Source organism: Scomber japonicus, unplaced genomic scaffold (genome assembly GCF_027409825.1).
Source record: "Scomber japonicus isolate fScoJap1 unplaced genomic scaffold, fScoJap1.pri scaffold_462, whole genome shotgun sequence".
NCBI lineage: Eukaryota > Metazoa > Chordata > Actinopteri > Scombriformes > Scombridae > Scomber > Scomber japonicus.
In genome coordinates this window covers 12501-30000 of record NW_026518529.1, presented here as the reverse complement: position 1 = coordinate 30000, position 17500 = coordinate 12501, and the positions used below count along the sequence as shown (strand labels likewise).

Here is a 17500-nt window from a genome sequence, read left to right as displayed (position 1 = left end):
TCCCTTCCTTCCTTCTGTCTGTCCTCCCTCCCTCCTTCTCTCTTTCTTTCCTTCCTCTCTCTTTCCTCCCTTCCTTCTTTCCTCTGTCCTTCTTTCGTTCCTTCCTCCCTTCCTCTTTTCCTTTCTCCCTCCCTCCTACCTTCCTTCTTCCCTCCCTCCTACCTTCCTTCCTTCCTTCCTTCCTTCCTTCTGTCTGTCCTCCCTCCCTCCTTCTCTCTTTCTTTCCTTCCTCTCTCTTTCCTCCCTTCCTTCTTTCCTTCCTCCATCCCCCTTTATTCCTTCCTTCTTTCCTCTGTCCTTCTTTCGTTCCTTTCTTCCTCCTACCTTCCTTATTTCCTCCTTCCTTCCCTCCTTCCCTCCTTTCATTCCTCCCTTCCTCCCTTCTTTCCTTCCTTCTTCCTTCCTTCCTTTCTTCCTTTCTTCCTTCCTTCCTTCCGCCCTTCCTTACCTCCTTTACTCCCTTCCTTCCTCCTCCCTTCCTTCTTTCCTCCTTCCTTCTCTCTTTCTTTGCTCCCCCCTACCTTCCTCTGTTCCTCTTTTCCTTTCTCCCTCCCTCCTACCTTTCTTCCTTCTTTCCTCCGTCCTTCCTTTTTTCCTTCCTTCCCTCCCTTCCTTCCTTCCTTCCTTCCTCCTTTCCTTCCTCCCTCCTTTCCTTCCTTCTTTCTTCCTTCCTTCCTCCCTCCCTCCTTTCCCTCCTTTCCTTCCTCCCTTCCTTCTTTCCTCTGTCCTTCTTTCGTTTCTTCCTCCCTTCCTCTTTTCCTTTCTCCCTCCCTCCTTCATTCCTCCCTCCCTCCTTTCCTTCCTGTCTTCCCTCCCTCCTTTCCTTCCTTCTTCCTCCCTTCCTTCCTTCCTTCCTTCCTCCCTCCTTTCCTTCCTTCTTCCCTCCTTCCTCCCTCCTTTCCTTCCTTTCCTTCCTTTCTTCCTTCCCTCCTTCCTTCTTTCTCTCTTCCTTGACTGATGACTGTGCTCACTTCCCGTCTGTCTCCTAGCATGCACTGCTTCTGTGTTGCTATGGTTACGAAAATAAACAAATCACACAGTGTTGGATACTTACGAGTGCATGAGAATGGGATTTTGTGGGGAGCTGCATGCACTCACTGGTTACTTTAGTATTTATATACTTGATGGTTGCATGGTATTGGAAAGACCTTTTAATATAAAGCACATAAAGTAGAATTATCACCTTTCTGTCAAAGTTAACGCTTCGTAAAAAGTAGAAATCACAGCTGAACATCATAGATCATATACGTGTCTTACTAAAGTTTCTCCTCTCAATGTGTCTGTTGACTGTTCCTTCTTTCCTCCCTTCCTTCTGTCTGTCCTTCCTCCCTCCCTTCCTTCCTCCCTTCCTTCTTTCCTCTGTCCCTCGTTTTTTCCTTCCTCCCTTCCTCCTTTCCTTTCTTCCTTCCCTCCTTCCTCCCTCCCTCCTTTCCTTCTTCCCTCCTTCCGTCTTCCCTCCTTCCTTTTTCCTCCTTCCTTCTTTCTCTCTTCCTTCCCTGTGCTCACTTCCTGCCTGTCTCCCAGCATGCACTGCTTCTGTGTTGCTATGGTTACGAAAATAAACAAATCACAAAGAAATTGTGTTTTCTAGAAATAACCACATTTTCTAAGGGGAATAACAGATGTGATGGTGAATTAGTAGAAAGTTGAAAGTAGAAATCATAGCAGAAATCTTGTATTGGATTGCACATCACAGATCATATAAGTGTCTTACTAAAGCTTCTCCTCTCGACGTGTCTCCAGGTGGTGGAGAACGGCGCTCTGCTGTCCTGGAAGCTCGGCTGCTCGCTGGACCAGAGCACAGTCCCAAACATCAACAGCGTCCAGGGTCCAGCGAAGGAAGGCATGATGTCCGCCAGGCTGGGATACCCGGTGGTGGGCTGGCACATCGCCAACAAGAAACCCCACGTCCCTAAACGGGTGAGGCGCCAGTTGAACAACACGCCGACGCCCGTCCTGGCTGTACTTCCTCCAACGACTGTCGTGGAGCCTCCAGTCAGGATTATCCCAACGCTCTCCTCTCCATCTATTGCCGCTCCGACTGAAAGCTCCGCCCCCCCTGTACGAGGCCCCGTCCCCTTACCAGGAAAGCCTACGATCAGAGTCCGCGACACCATTGCACACACGCCAACGCTCGGACCTCCTCAACCGACACGGGTGATGGAGACTACCAGCACCCTTCCCATCCAGCCAACCATGACCAGGCCGACTTATGTGGAAGCAACCGCGACGCCACCGACACCGACCAGAAGACCTACCAAGAAACCGAAGAGACCCAAAACCACACCGGTGCCAAGAGAGCCAAAGACCTCCACAGCCAAGCCTTCCAGACGCACCACACCAGCACCTGCCGTCATCCCGGATCCGTCCAATAACAAGCCCGAGCTGCGTAACCCCATCGACGAGGTTAACGCATTGGTGGGCACCTATTTCGAGGTGAAGATCCCATCGGACACGTTCTTTGATAACGAGGACGGGACAACAGACAAGCTGCGTCTAACGTTGAGACAGAACCACAATGAGGTGGTTGGAGAAGGCTCGTGGATCCAGTTCAACACCACCAGCCAGCTTCTTTACGGCCTTCCCGATGTCCAACACGCAGGGAAACACGAATACTTCATGCAGGCGACTGACAAAGGCGGCCTGAATGCGATTGACGCTTTTGAGGTCCGCGTGAACCGCTGGCCCGTGAACGACAAAACCCCGGTGGTCTTCACGGCCCGATTCGAAGGCGAGCCGCGCTCTTTAATCAACGATGTCCACAAAAAGATCTTCCTGGTTAAGAGGATTGCGAACGCGTTGGGGGACCGCAACAGCAGCACGGTGAGTCTAAGGAACATCACCAAGGGGTCTATCGTGGTGGAGTGGACGAACAACAGCCTGCCGCAGCACCCGTGTCCAAAGGAACAGATCACAGCCATGAGCAAAGTGCTCGCCAACAATCAAGGAGTGCCTACAGAGTCCTTCAAGTATTACATGGCGCCTGAGTTCAGACCGTTAGACGTGAAGGTTAAGGGAAGGGCCGCCTGCAGAACGTACTCCTTCATCCCAGCAGGAGAGATCGACATCGCAGAACCTCCGGCGGTGACTCCAGGTGTGGGGACGAGCCGGCAGAGTACAGACGACGTGTACCTCCACACGGTCATCCCCGCCGTGGTGGTCGCGGCGATCTTGTTAATCGCAGGAATCATTGCGATGATCTGCTACAGGAAGAAGCGAAAGGGCAAGCTGACCATCGAGGACCAGGCCACTTTCATCAAGAAAGGCGTGCCGATTATCTTCGCGGACGAGCTGGACGACTCCAAACCGCCTCCATCGTCCAGTATGCCCCTGATTCTCCAGGAGGAGAAGCCCCCACTCCCACCTCCAGAGTACCCAAACATGGCCACACCAGAGACAACTCCTCTCAACCAGGAGCTGCTGGGGGAGTACACAGCCCTGCGAGACGAGGACCCCAACGCCCCTCCCTACCAGCCTCCACCTCCCTTCACCACCCCAATGGAGGGCAAAGGCTCCCGTCCCAAGAACATGACCCCCTACAGATCTCCACCTCCCTACGTGCCCCCCTAAGACTAACTCAACCCTCCCCTCGTTGGGGTGGAGGGAGGAGAAAGGAGAAAGGGAACGCCTGAGGAACTGTGACTGGTTTCCATTCTGGTGTTTTTGTCTGTCTGGACTTTTACAGGGAGGGATGACAAGAGGTGCTAAAGTACAAACAGCTACAGGGGACTTTGGTTTTTTGGGGGAAGGGGTGAGTAAAAGAGTCGGGAGGTTGGGGTTGGGGTTGGGGGGGTTTTTTCATATGGGATGATTGGTTGAAACAGCTGGGAGGGACTACTGTTTTAGTGGTAGACCAGCTAATACAGTGGCTTAAGACAAAATTGCGTCACATTTGGCATTTTTGGATTTTTGGATTATTGAGCGGTCGGTTGGAAACGACAATTTTGAGGGGGGGGGACTCGCTTCTCCCCCTTCCCAGCATTTCATTTTGTTTCTGGCGTTTGTCTTGTTTTTTCTTCATCATCTTTATCCCAAGATTTATTAATTATTATTCTTTTTTTTTCTTCTTGTCTGGTCTGGATGGATTAATTGTGTTTGTTGGTTGTCGGTTTTTGGGTTTTTTTTTCTTGCCTAACAACTCTTCTTCTTCTTCTTCTTTTTGTCTTTTGCTTTTTTTTTTTTTTAATAATGATAATCATACGAGAAGACAGTGAACTGCTATCAGAACTCGTGTTTTTATAAGGAGCGATGAGATAGAGACACACAAAAAGCTATCACACGAAATCTCAAAATCACAGACCCTGCAAGACGACACAAGAGAATGGGAGGCCGAAATGTGTGTGTGTGTGTGTGTGTGTGTGTGTGTGTGAGCAAATGTGTGTGTGTGTGTGTGAATGAGTGTTTATTCAAATTCAATACGGTTTGCCTTTTAACACTAGTTGTCTGTTTCTATCCTTATTCACACAATGTCTAGTCAAGATGAGAATAACAAGGTAGCCTACAACAAACAACACAACACATTAAAATATTTAAAAAAAAAAAAAAAAAAAAAAAAAAAAGATTTAGAGATGAATAATAAAATAATTTGTTTTGTTTCATTGGTTTTAAAAAAAAAAATCACTGTATATCTGGATTCTGATAGATTGTATTATATATTTTTTTGGTGGTGGAAGTAAAATGAGAGGATGAAGAAGAAAAGGATTGCCTCACTAATACCCCTTTTCCACCGAGCTGGAGCTGGTGCTGGTTTGGAGCCAGAGCCTGACTAGACTAAGCACTGGTTCTTTGCTTTTCCACCGCCAAAGCTCCAGCCCGGAGCCTCAGAACGGGAGCCAGAGCGAGAACCAACTCTTTGCTGGTCTAAAGCAAGAACCGATTATGTCAGCAGACCGGGGGCGGGGCTAACTTTTATTAGCCGGCTAGCGTGGCTAGCGTTTATTGGCCGGCTAGCGGGGTTAACGTTTATTAGCTGGCTAGCTGGGTTACCATTTATTAGCCAGCTACCGAGGCAGACGTTTATTAGCCGGCTAGCATTTAGCCAGCTAGCGTTTATTATCAGACTAGCGGGGTTAGCGTTCATTAGCTGACTAGCGGGGTTAGTTTTCATTAGCTGACTAGCGTGGCATTTACAGAGGGTTAAAGATTTGTTGATTAAAAGTACTATTTTTATAATTTTTTTTGCCAGAGCTATCGTCCTCTTCTTCTTCTTCTTCTTCTTCGTATCCGGCAGGCTAGATGCCTTGCGCCATGTTGCTGCCTCTCTCTGGTGAATTATGGAAGTGCTTCAAAGGCGAGCGCTGGCTACGTTATACAGTGACGTAATCGCGTGGCTCCTTGGTGGTGGAAAAGCAACAGGTTCATAAGAGGTGCTTGGATTAGCACCAATTTAGCACTGGCTCCGAACCAGCACTGGCTCTAGCACTGGCTCCAAACCAGTACTGGCTCCAGCTCGGTGGAAAAGGGGTATAAAATAACCTGCGGGAGCTCTTTTTATTTTTACAACAGAAAAAAAAAATGTCAGGAACTATCCATTAAATGAAAATCCCACCTTCCTCCCTCCCGATCGCCCTCATCACCCCCCAACCCCCCCCCCCCCCCCCCAGGGAGATCAAACAGGCTCAATAAGGTGTCAGAAAATTGAGTTTGTTGTAGCTGATGTGAGGAGGAGAGGAGAAAAGAGATCTGACTAACATGTATGTGTGGGTTTAATATGGATCTGGGTTAGTTTTAATTCAGTTTTATGCAATTTAACCTCAATTCAGCAGCGAGTCGAGTGCCATTTATACCCCTTTTTTTAATTTTTTATTTTTTTTCTGCATTACTAAAATAGGAAGAAGGAGCCCCTACAGGTTATTTTTGGAAGCAGGGGATAATAATTATTTTTTTATTGTAATAATAATAATGAGGCAGTTCTTCTTCTCTCCAGCAGTGTGAGAAACATTTTTTTGTGCCATGGAGGAGATGATGGAGGACTGTCCCAGATGTGTGTGGGGTTGTACAGATATTCACATTTTAACGGTCACAGAGGAGGAGAGAGAGAGAGAGAGAGAGAGAGAGAGAGAGAGAGAGAGAGATGGAGAGAGAGAGAGAGAGAGAGAGAGAGAGAGATGGAGAGAGAGAAGGAAAAAAGGAAGAACCCTTAACCCTTAAACAGACAACGTGCACCAGGAGATACAGACTCTTTAACCTTCCTGTCATCCTCCCGGGTCCTTCCTCTGTCCTTCCTTCCTTCCTTCCTTCCTTCCTTCCTTCCTTCCTTCCTTCCTTCCTTCCTTCCTTCCTTTCTCCTTCCCTTCTTCCCTCCTTTCCTTCCTACCTTCCTCCCTCCTTTCCTTCCTCCTTTCCTTCCTTCTTTCCTCCCTTTCCTTCCTTCTTCCTCCCTCCTTTCCTTCCTTCCTTCCTCCCTCCTTTCCTTCCTTCTTCCTCCCTCCTTCCTTTCCTTCCTTCTTCCTCCCTTCCTTCCCTTCCTCCCTCCTTTCCTTCCTTCTTCCTCCCTCCTTCCTTTCCTTCCTCCCTCCTTTCCTTCCTTCTTCCTCCCTCCTTCCTTTCCTTCCTTCTTCCTCCCTCCCTCCCTTCCTCCCTCCTTTCCTTCCTTCTTCCTCCCTCCTTCCTTCCCTTCCTCCCTCCTTCCTTTCCTTCCTTCTTCCTCCCTTCCTTCCCTTCCTCCCTCCTTTCCTTCCTTCCTTCCTCCCTCCTTCCCTTCCTCCCTACTTTCCTTCCTCCCTTCCTCCCTACTTTCCTTCCTTCCTTCCTTCCTTACTTTAGGTGCAAATGACATAACTAGTAAGGCCTGTTTAAGGGTTAAAAAGCTTCCAGTAAATTAGCTCCACTGAAAAAAAAAAACCCTTAAAAAAATAAAAAAATCTCCTTCTAATTTTTTTACAGAGTTTTTTGATACAGTCTCAAAATGTTTGACTATTAAAATAAATCATGATTAATTAAAGATTAGTCTTCTGTGATTTGTAAAATCTTAGCCTAGAAGTTCAATTATGATTCAATTATTGTACACTTTCCTTCCCTCCCCCTACCTTCCTCCCTCCTCCTTCTTTCCTCTGTCCTTCTTTCGTTCCTTCCTCCCTTCCTTCCTCTTTTCCTTTCTCCCTCCCTCCCTTCCTTCTTTCCTCTGTCCTTCTTTCGTTCCTTCCTCCCTTCCTTCCTCTTTTCCTTTCTCCCTCCCTCCCTTCCTTCTTTCCTCTGTCCTTCTTTCGTTCCTTCCTCCCTTCCTTCCTCTTTTCCTTTCTCCCTCCCTCCCTTCCTTCTTTCCTCTGTCCTTCTTTCGTTCCTTCCTCCCTTCCTCTTTTCCTTTCTCCCTTCCTCCTACCTTCCTTTTTTCCTTTCCTTTCCTTTCCTTCCTTCTTCCCTTCTTTCCTTTCCTTCCCTCCTTCCTCCCTCCCCCCTTTCCTTCTTCCTCCCTCCCTCCTTTCCGTACTTCCTCCCTCCCTCCCTCTCTTCTTTCCTCTCTCCTTCCTTCCTTCCTCCCTTCCTTCTTTCCTCCCTCCCTCCCTCCCTTCCTCCTTTCCTTCCTTCTGTCCCTCCCTCCCTCCTTTCCTTCCTTTCTTCCTACCTTCCCTCCTTTCCTCTGTCTTTCCTTCCTTCTTTGCTCCCTCCCTCCTACCTTCCTTTTTTCCTTTCCTTTCCTTCCTTTCTTCCCTCCCCCCCTTCCCCCCTCTCTCCTTTCCTTCTTCCCTCCCTCCTTCCCTTCTTTCCCTTCTTCGCTCCCACCTTTTCTTCCTTTCTTCCCTCCCTCCTTTCCTCCCTTCCTCCCTCCCTTCCTTCCTTGAAGGACAACAGGAGGGATTAAACCCCCCCCCCCCTCCCTCACTTCCTTTTTTTTTCCTTTTTTTTCCTTTTCTTTCCTCATGGGTCACATATTTCAAGCATTATTTTATTACTGTGTGTGTGTTTGCATATCAAAAAAAAGTGTGTGTATATCTCCGACTTATACAAATGGATGGAATGACCCATATTTTATGTAATCACAAATTTTTATTTTGTTATTAATGTCTCCTTTTTATGTTTTATTGCTGATGAGTTTCAACTGAACTGAACTGAAAGTGACCCTTTGCAATAATAAATGTAAGGCGCAGTCGGCCGAGCGGCTGGCCGAGGCGGGCTCGGGGCTCGGAGCCACTGACTCGTCATATTGTTGGTTTTTTGCAGGATGCCAAGACTTTTGAGGCTTTTGAGGCTTTTGAGGCTTTTGAGGCTTTTGAGGCTTTTGAGGCTTTTTGCTTATCGAGTGTGCATTGTCATAATAAAAATAAAACCAACTGGTACGATTAAAAAAAATTATTAAAAAAAACAAAACATAAAAAAAACCCTTTTCATTCATGTGATTTAACTTGTTCTCTGTCCTATCACACACATACAGAGACAGATGGGCACATACACACACACTGAGACACACACACACACACACACAGAGACACACACACACACACACAGAGACACACACACAGAGACACACACACACACAGAGACACACACAGACATATACACAGACAGACAGACACACACAGAGACACACAGAGACACACACACACACACACAGTCACACACACTCAGACGCACACACAGACACAGAGACACACACAGACACATACACACAAACATACAGACACACTCAGATACACACACACAGACACACACAGTCACAAATACACACACATACACACACACATACAGTCACACATACACACACAGACACACACACTCAGTCACACACACACATACACACACACCCATACCCAGACACAAACACACACACACACACATAACACAACACACACAGACAGTCACAATCACACACACACACACACACACACCTCCACCCCCCCATATCAAACCTGACTGCATGTTTATGAGGTTTTTGGTCACTGTCACTTCTCTGCTGCTCCCACTTCGCCTTGAATGGATAAATCAATCTGTCTGAAGTCCATGAGAGGGTTTCACCTCCTCCTCCTCCTCCTCCTCCTCCTCCTCACTGCCGTGGCAACGCTCGGCAGTCTTTACACTCATTGGATCCGTGGTGCTGCTGTCCTTACTCTACTAAATGATTCTGCTGTTGAATGACTAGTTAGACTATTTAGTTTGAAAGATCAACACATTAAAAAAAACAGCTGGGAAAACTCTCTTAGCCTTTCCTCACATTACATACCTTCTGCAGGAAGGAAGGAAGGAATGAAGGCAGGAAAGACAGATGGAAGGAAGGAAAAAGAACTCAGGAAGGAAGGAAGTGAGGGAGGGAGGACCGAAGGAAGGAGGGAGGGAGGAAAGATGGGTGGAAGGAAGGAAAGGCAGATGGGAGGAAGAAAAAAGAATTCAGGAAGGAAGGAAGGAAGGAAGTGAGGGAGGGAGGGAGGACCGAAAGAAGGAAGGAGGGAGGAAAGATTGGAGGGAGGAAGGAAAGACAGATGGAAGGATGGAAAAAGAATTCAGGAAGGAAGGAAGTGAGGGAGGGAGGGAGGACTGAAGGAAGGAAGGAGGGAGGGAGGAAAGATGGAAGGAAGGATGGAAGGAAGAGAAGACATGAAGGAAAGACAGATGGATGGAAGGAAGGAAGGAAGAGAAGGCAGGAAGGACAGATGGATGGAAGGAAGGAAAGGTAGATGGGAGGGAGGATCGATGGAAGGAAGGAAGTGAGGGAGGGAGGACCGAAGGAAGGAAGGAGGGAGGAAAGATTGGAGGGAGGAAGGAAAGACAGATGGAAGGATGGAAAAAGAATTCAGGAAGGAAGGAAGTGAGGGAGGGAGGGAGGACTGAAGGAAGGAAGGAGGGAGGGAGGAAAGATGGAAGGAAGGAAGAGAAGACATGAAGGAAAGACAGATGGATGGAAGGAAGGAAGGAAGAGAAGACAGGAAGGACAGATGGATGGAAGGAAGGAAGGAAAGAAGGAAAGAAAAAAGAAGACAGGAAGTAAAGTGGGCCGGATTGGACTCCTCTATGGGCCGGTTCTGGCCCTCAGGCCTCATGTTGAACCTCTCTGCTCTACAGTCTTTCCACTCATTGGATCCGTGGTGCTGCTCTCCTTACTCTACTCAATGATTCTGCTGTTGAATGAATAGTTAGAATATTTAGTTTGAAACATCAACACATTAAAATACACAGCTGGGAAAACTCGGAAAAAGGAAGGAAAGACAGGAAGAAGAGATGAAAGGAAGGAAGGATGGGAGGAAGGGAGTGAAGACAGGAAGAAAAGATGGAATGGAGGGAGGAAGGACAGACAGATGGAAGGAAGGAAGGAGGGAGGGAGGAAAGATGGAAGGAAGGAAGGAAAGATGGAGGGAGGGAGGAAAGATGGAAGGAAGGAAGAAAGAAAGGACAGATGGAAGGTAGGAAGGAAGAGAAGACAGAAAGAAAGGAAGGAGGGAAGGAAGGAAGGAAAGACAGATGAGAGGAAGGAAAAATAATTCAGGAAGGAAGGAAGTGAGGGAGGGAGGACCAAAGGAAGGAGGGAGGGAAGAAAGATGGAAGGAAGGAAGTGTATACAGGAAGAAAAGATGGAAGGAAGAAAGACATGGAGAAAGAAAGGACAGATGGAAGGTAGAACGGAAGAGAATACAGGAAGGAAAGAAGGAAAGGAGGAAAGACAGATGGAAGGAAAGACAGGAAGAGAAGACAGGACAGATGGAAGGAAAGAAGAGAAGACCGGAAAGAAAGATGGAAGGGAGGAAGGAAGGAAGGGCAGATCGTAGGAAGGAAGGAAAGATGGAAGAAAGATGGAAGAAAAAGAAGACAGGAAGTAAAGTGGGCCAGATTGGACTCCTCGGTGGGCCGGTTCTGGCCCCCAGGCCTCATGTTGAACCTCTCTGCTCTACAGTCTTTCCACTCATTGGATCCGTGGTGCTGCTCTCCTTACTCTACTAAATGATTCTGATGTTGAATGACTAGTTAGAATATTTAGTTTGAAAGATCAACACATTAAATACACAGCTGTGAAAACTCTCTTAGCCTTTCCTCACATTACACCTTCTACAGGAGGGAGGGAAGGACGGAAGGAAGGAAGGAAGAGGAGACAGGAAGGAAAGATGGAAGGGAGGAAGGAAGGAAGGAAGAGAAGACAGGAATGAAAGATGGAAAGATGGAAGGAAAGATGGAAGGGAGGGAGGAAGATAAGATAGAAAGGACAGATGGAAGAAAGGAAGGAAGGACAGATGGAAGGAATGGAGGAAGTTAGGAAGAAGGAAGGGAGTGAGTGAGTGAGGAAAGACAGATGGAAGGAAGGAAAAGAAGACAGGAAGGAAAGAAGGAAGGGAGGAAGGAAAGACATGGAAGGAAGAAAGGACAGGACAGGACAGATGGAAGGAAGGAAGAGAAGACTGGAAGGTATGAAGGAAAAGACAGATGGAAAGAAGGAAAGATTGGAGGAAGGAAGGGAGGAGGAAAGAAAGAAAATTTGATAGGAAGGAAGGAAAGATGGAAGGAGGGAGGAAGGAAAGAAAGAAGGTTTGGAAGGAAGAAAGGGAGGGAGGGAGGAAGGAAGGAAGGAAGGAGGGAGGGAAGACAGGAAGGAAAGATGGAAGGAAGGAAGAGAAGACAGGAAGGAAAGATGGAAGGAAGAAAGGAAGGAAGAAAGGAAGAAAGGGAGGAAGGAAGTACGTGCCTCATGTTTAACTCCTTATAAAAAAAAGAGAAAGCCGCGGCTGTGAAAACTCTCTCTTACCTTTCCCTCTCCTCACGTTGCATACCTTCTATAGGAAGGAAGGAAGGAAGGAAGGAAGGAAGAGAAGGAAGGAAGAGAAGACCTTTCCTCTCCTCACGTTGCATACCTTCTATAGGAAGGAAGGAAGGAAGGAAGGAAGGAAGGAAGGAAGGAAGAAAGACAGACTTCCCCTCTCCCTCTCCTCACGTTGCATACCTTCTATAGGAAGGAAGGAAGGAAGGAAGGAAGGAAGGAAGGAAGGAAGGAAGGAAGGAAGGAAGGAAGGAAGGAAGGAAGGAAGAGAAGACCTTTCCCTCTCCTCACGTTGCATACCTTCTATAGGAAGGAAGGAAGGAAGGAAGGAAGGAAGGAAGGAAAGAAAGACAGACTTCCCCTCTCCCTCTCCTCACGTTGCATACCTTCTATAGAAGGAAGGAAGGAAGGAAGGAAGGAAGGAAGGAAGGGAAGGAAGGAAGGAAGAGAAGACCTTTCCCTCTCCTCACGTTGCATACCTTCTATAGGAAGGAAGGAAGGAAGGAAGGAAAGAAAGACAGACTTCCCCTCTCCCTCTCCTCACGTTGCATACCTTCTATAGGAAGGAAGGAAGGAAGGAAGGAAGGAAGGAAGGAAGGAAGGAAGGAAGGAAGGAAGGAAGAGAAGACCTTTCCCTCTCCTCACGTTGCATACCTTCTATAGGAAGGAAGGAAGGAAGGAAGGAAAGAAAGACAGACTTCCTCTCTCCTCACGTTGCATACCTTCTATAGGAAGGAAGGAAGGAAGGAAGGAAGGAAGGAAGAGAAGAGACCTTTCCCTCTCCTCACGTTGCATACTGATCAGCTGCATTGATTATTCAGAGTATTGATCAGAGGAGATAATTTGCCAGCTCTGTTGCAGCCTTGTGATAACTCATGACACACTTTCATCTGGAGGAGAAGTGATCGATGTATTCCCACAAGGCCTGACGCTCAAACGGATGAAGGGATGGTAGAGAAGAAGGGAGGGAGGAAGGACAGACGGATGAAGGGATGACAGAGATTAATGGAGGATTGATCGTCGTCTGATTGAGAGGCTGAAAGTGAAAAAAGGTTCTTCTCATCTTTATTTTATTTCTTCTTATTCACAACTGTAAAACAATATGATCCTAAAAGACCTTAACCCTCCTGTTGTCCTCCTGTCAAGGAAAGAAGGGAGGGAGAAAGAAAGGAAGGAAGAAAAGGAGGGAAGGAAGGAGGGAGGGAGGGAGGGAGGGAAGAAGGAAAAGAGGAAGGAAGGGAGAAAGAAGGACAGGGGAAGGGAGGAGGGAAGGAAAGAAGGAAGGGAGGACAGAGAGAAGTAGGGAGGGAGGAAGGACAGATGGAAGGAAGGAAGGAAGGAAGGTAGGAAGGAAGAAAGGAGGGAAGGAAGGACAGAGGAAAGAAGGAGGGAAGGAAGGAAAGGGAGGGAGGGAGGGAGGAAGGACGGAAGGAATCAAGGAAGGAAGGGAAAGGAGGGACAGAGGAAAGGGGGAAGGAAGGAAAGAAGGACAGAGGAAGGGGAGGAGGAGGAGGAGAAAGAAGGAAGGAGGAAAGAGAGAAGGAGGGAAGGAGGAAGGGAGGGAGGGAGAAGGAAGGAAGGAAAGAAGGACAGAGGAAAGAAAGGAGGGATTGAGGGAGAAAGGAAGGAAGGAAAGAAAGAAGGACAGAAGAAAGAAAGGAGGATTTGAGGGAGGAAGGGAGGACAGATGAAAGGAAGGAAGTGATCGATGTATTCCAAGGCTGGACGCTCAAACGATGAAGGGATGAAGGGATGAAGGGATGAAGGGATGACAGAGATTAATGGAGGAGTGATCGTCGTCTGATTGAGAGGCTGAAAGTGGAAAAAAGGTTTCTCATTCTTTATTCACAGCTATTTGTCATATTTAAGGAGAAGAAGAAGGAAGGAGGAAGAAGGAAGGAAGGGAGGGAGGAAGAAGAAAGGAAAAGAGGGATGAAGGAAGGAAAGGAGGGAGGAAGGAAGGAAGGGAGGGAGGGAGGAAGAAGGAAGGGAGGGAGGAAGAAGGAAGGGAGGGAAGATGGAAGGAAGGAGGGAGGGAGGGAGGGAGGAAAGAAAGCAGGGAGGAAGGACGGAAGGAAGAAAGGAAGGAAGAAAAGGAAGGAAAGGAAGGGGAGGAAGGAGGGAAGGAAAGGAGGGAGGAAGGACGGAAGGAGGGAGGGAAAAAAGGAAAAGAGGAAGGAAGGGAGGGAGGAAGGAAGGGAGAAAGGAGGGAGGGAAAGAAGGAAGGAAAGAGAGAGAGAGGGAGAAAGGAAAGGAGGAAGGAAGGAAAGGAGGGAGGAAGGACAGAAGGAAGAAAAGGAGGGAGGGAGGGAGAAAGGAAAAGAGGTAGGGAGGAAGGAAGGACAGAGAAAGAAAGGAGGGAGGGAGGAAGGGAGGAAAGGAGGGAGGGAGGAAGGACGCAAGGAAGGAAGAAAGGAAGGAAAGGCGGGAGGAAGGACGGAAGGAAGGAGAGAAAGGAAGGAAAGGAGGGAGGGAGGGAGGAAGGGATGAAAGGAAAGGAGGAAGGAAGGAAAGGAGGGAGGGGAGGAAGGAAAGGAGGGAGGAAGGACGGACGGAAGAAAGGAAGGAAGAAAAGGAGGGGAGGGAGGGAGAAAGGAAAAGAGGTAGAGAGGAAGGAAGGACAGAGGAAAGAAAGGAGGGAGGGAGGAAGGGAGGGAAAGGAGGGAGGGAGGAGCTCCATATATCAAACAGGAAGTGGCTAAAATGATTTGTAGTTCAATTACGTCATCGGCAGGAACATCACGCCACTTCAAACCAACTTTATTTTGCTCCAGGATCTGAATTAAAGGATGAAGGAGTGTTTCCTGCTTTGCTTTCTGACATGTGAGAAATGTGTTCCTTCTTTCCTTCCTCCATCTCCCTTTCTTCCTTCATTCTTTCCTCTGTCATTCCTTTCTTGCTTCCATCCTACCTTCCTTCCTCCCTTCCTTCTTTCCTCCGTCCTTCCTCCCTCCCTTCATTCCTTCTTTCCTTCCTTCCTCTTTTCCTTTCTCCCTCCCTCCCACTACCTTCCTTCCTTCCTTCTTTCCTCCTTCCTTCCTTCCTTCCTTCCTTCCTTTCTCCCTCCCTCCCTCCCTCCCTCCCTCCCTCCCTTCTTTCCTTCCTCCCTCCTTTCCTTCCTTCGAGGGCATTAGGAAGGGTTAGGGTTATATAACTTTCTAAACTAGCATCATCAGCCCAGTTAGTTTTATAGAAGCTGTGGTGACAAATAAAGTTGGATTGGTCATAAAATTAGCTTTGGTTGTCATGACGACGGAAAGTTTTAAGACACTTCTTCAGCTTCAAACCCTTCAACAGTAAAAACATGTCACTGATCTGTTTCCATCTTATACTCCTCGTTTGTGGTCCAACCCAAGCTTCTACATAAAACTAACCTAACAGGCTGTTTACCTCCTGTCTCTTTAAGGCCCCCCCCCTTAGCAACCACCTTAGCAACCAAAGCTTCTACATAAACTAACTATAGCAGCAGGATTTCACTTCTTTTTCTCCTTCTTTACTCCAAAATGTTCAACTTCTCTAAATCACATCTGTACATGTTGGAGCTGAATCACATCTGAGATATGAGAGTGGAGACACCTTAGCAACCGCCTTAGCAACCACGGAACACAGCCCTTAGCAACCACGGAACACAGGCCTGAGCAACCACGGAACACAGGCCATAGCAACCACGGAAACACAGCCCTTAGCAACCACGGAACACAGGCCTGAGCAACCACGGAACACAGGCCTGAGCAACCACGAACACAGCCCTTAGCAACCACGGAACACAGGCCTGAGCAACCACGGAACACAGCCCTTAGCAACCACGGAACACAGCCCTTCTTAGCATGGCCGTAGTAGCTACTATCGAGGACACACACGTCATGTCCTCGGTATTTTTCTCTTAGAGTTTTGTTTTATTGTGAAGTGAAAATAGCATCAACCGACCGTCATGTGACCTGCAGATGCCGCTGCCATGTCTAAACAAAGTAAGTACGAGTAAAAAACTTAGGTTTAACCTTTGACCCCGTCTGTTTTGACCGTTCCTTCTTTCCACCCTTCCTTCCTTTCTATCCTTCTTCCTGTCCGTCCTTCCTTCCTTCCTTTCCTTCCTCCCTTCCTTCTTTCCTTTCCTCCTCCCTTCCTCCCTCCCTCCTTTCCTTCCTTTCCTTCCTTCCTCATCCTCCTTTCTTCCTTCCTTCTATCCTTCCTTTCCTTCACTCGTTCTTTCCTCCGTCCTTCCTTCCTTCCTTCCTTCCTTCCTTCCTTCCTTCCTTCCCTCCCTCCCTCCCTCCTTTGCATCCTCCCTCCCTCCTTTGCTTCCTTCTGTCTCTGTTCCTTCCTCCTTTCCTTTCCTCCCTTTCTTCTTCTTCACTGAATATCCTTTGTTCCTGTTAGATGTCGGCTGGTTGGACGCTCAGAGGAATAACACAGAAGCAAAGAAGAAGAAGAAGAAGAAGAAGGATATTTTATTAATTTAGCTCTGATCTTTGGGATATTGTATACTTGTTATTTATTTTTTTCTCCACAGCTTCAGTCTCGTCAGATCCTCGGATGGATTTCCTGCCGCTGTGAGAATCTGTTCATTGATCCTTTAGTTTTATATGAACAACAGTTTCAGTTATTGGTGTTGATATGTTTTTATTATAGGTTTCACATCATAAACACACAGACATTTTTAGATTTGTTACACACACTATGAAGCACAAACCTTCATTTTAACACATTTAGTCCAATTTGACCCGTTTTAAAAATGTTTTTATATTAAAAATATGGATTTATGGCGCGCAGGTGGTCGAGTGGTTAGAGCGCATGCCAATATACGCAGCCGACCCCGGTTCCAATCCCGATCAGAGGTCCTTTGCTGCATGTCACACCCCCCTCTCTCTCCTATGTTTCCTGTCGGTCTACTGTTAAATAAAGGCGTCTATGCCAACAAAATCTTTAAAAATAAATAAATAAAAGAAAATATGGATTTATTTCATATAATTGCATACAAGTCAGATGGAGAGTTCCATATTACATTTTTTACATGTTTGCTGTCATTGAATTGAGTTATAATTTGTATGTTTATGCTTAATTATAAACAGTCAAAGCAGACCAAGAGAAAGACACAAATACTGCAAAGAAGGCAGGAAGGTAGGAGGGAGGGAGGAAAGAAGGAAAGAAGGAAGGAAGGAAAGAAGGAAGGAAGGACGGTAGGAAGGAGTTGGCTTTAATAAAGCATCCAGCTGCAGCTCTGCGTTAGAAAAGAAGACCTCATGCAGTCTGATGGCTGGACGGGAGGGAGGAAAAGAGGAAGGAAGGAAGGAAGGAAGGAAGGAAAAGAAGAAGGAATGAAGAAAGGAAGGAAGGAAGGAAGGAAGGAGGGAGGGATGGAGGGAGGGAGGGAGGGAGGAAAGGAAAAGAAGGACCTCATGCAGTTCTGACGGCTGGACAGGAGGAGGAAAAGAGGAAGGAAGGAAGGAAGGAAGGAAGGACAGAGGAAAGAAGGAAGGAAGGTAGGAGGGAGGGAGGGGAGGAAGGAAGGAAGGTAGGAGGGAGGGAGGTAGGAAAGAAGTGTGTGCATCTCTGTGTTAGTAAAGAAGACCTCATGCAGTGTGGCGGCTGGACAGGAAACTGTCCCAGATCCACATCGAGCCTTTAAATTGAAAATAAATTGACAATCCATCCAGATGAAAGTCACTCAGAAAACAATCGAGAGTCTCCTGCAGCCCGGCTATTATCCGTTCAATCACCAGGACTTCCAACACTCCACGATGACACACACACTCTGTCCACGATGACACACACTCTGTCCACGATGACACACACTCTGTCCACGATGACACACACTCTGTCCACGAT

The 17500-nt window shown here is 47.4% G+C and overlaps 1 protein-coding gene across 1 annotated transcript in view; it reads left to right on the top strand.

Annotated features, from left to right (window-relative positions):
• The window catches only part of LOC128354699 (dystroglycan 1-like), a 4297-nt gene extending 557 nt beyond the window's left edge, over window positions 1-3740 (top strand). Inside the window, exon 2 of the mRNA XM_053314876.1 lies at window positions 1744-3740. Within this exon, the coding sequence (XP_053170851.1) occupies window positions 1744-3570 (1827 nt within the window). The 3' untranslated portion in view covers window positions 3571-3740. The remainder of the gene's footprint in view (window positions 1-1743) is intronic.
• Window positions 3741-17500: the final 13760 nt, after the last annotated feature.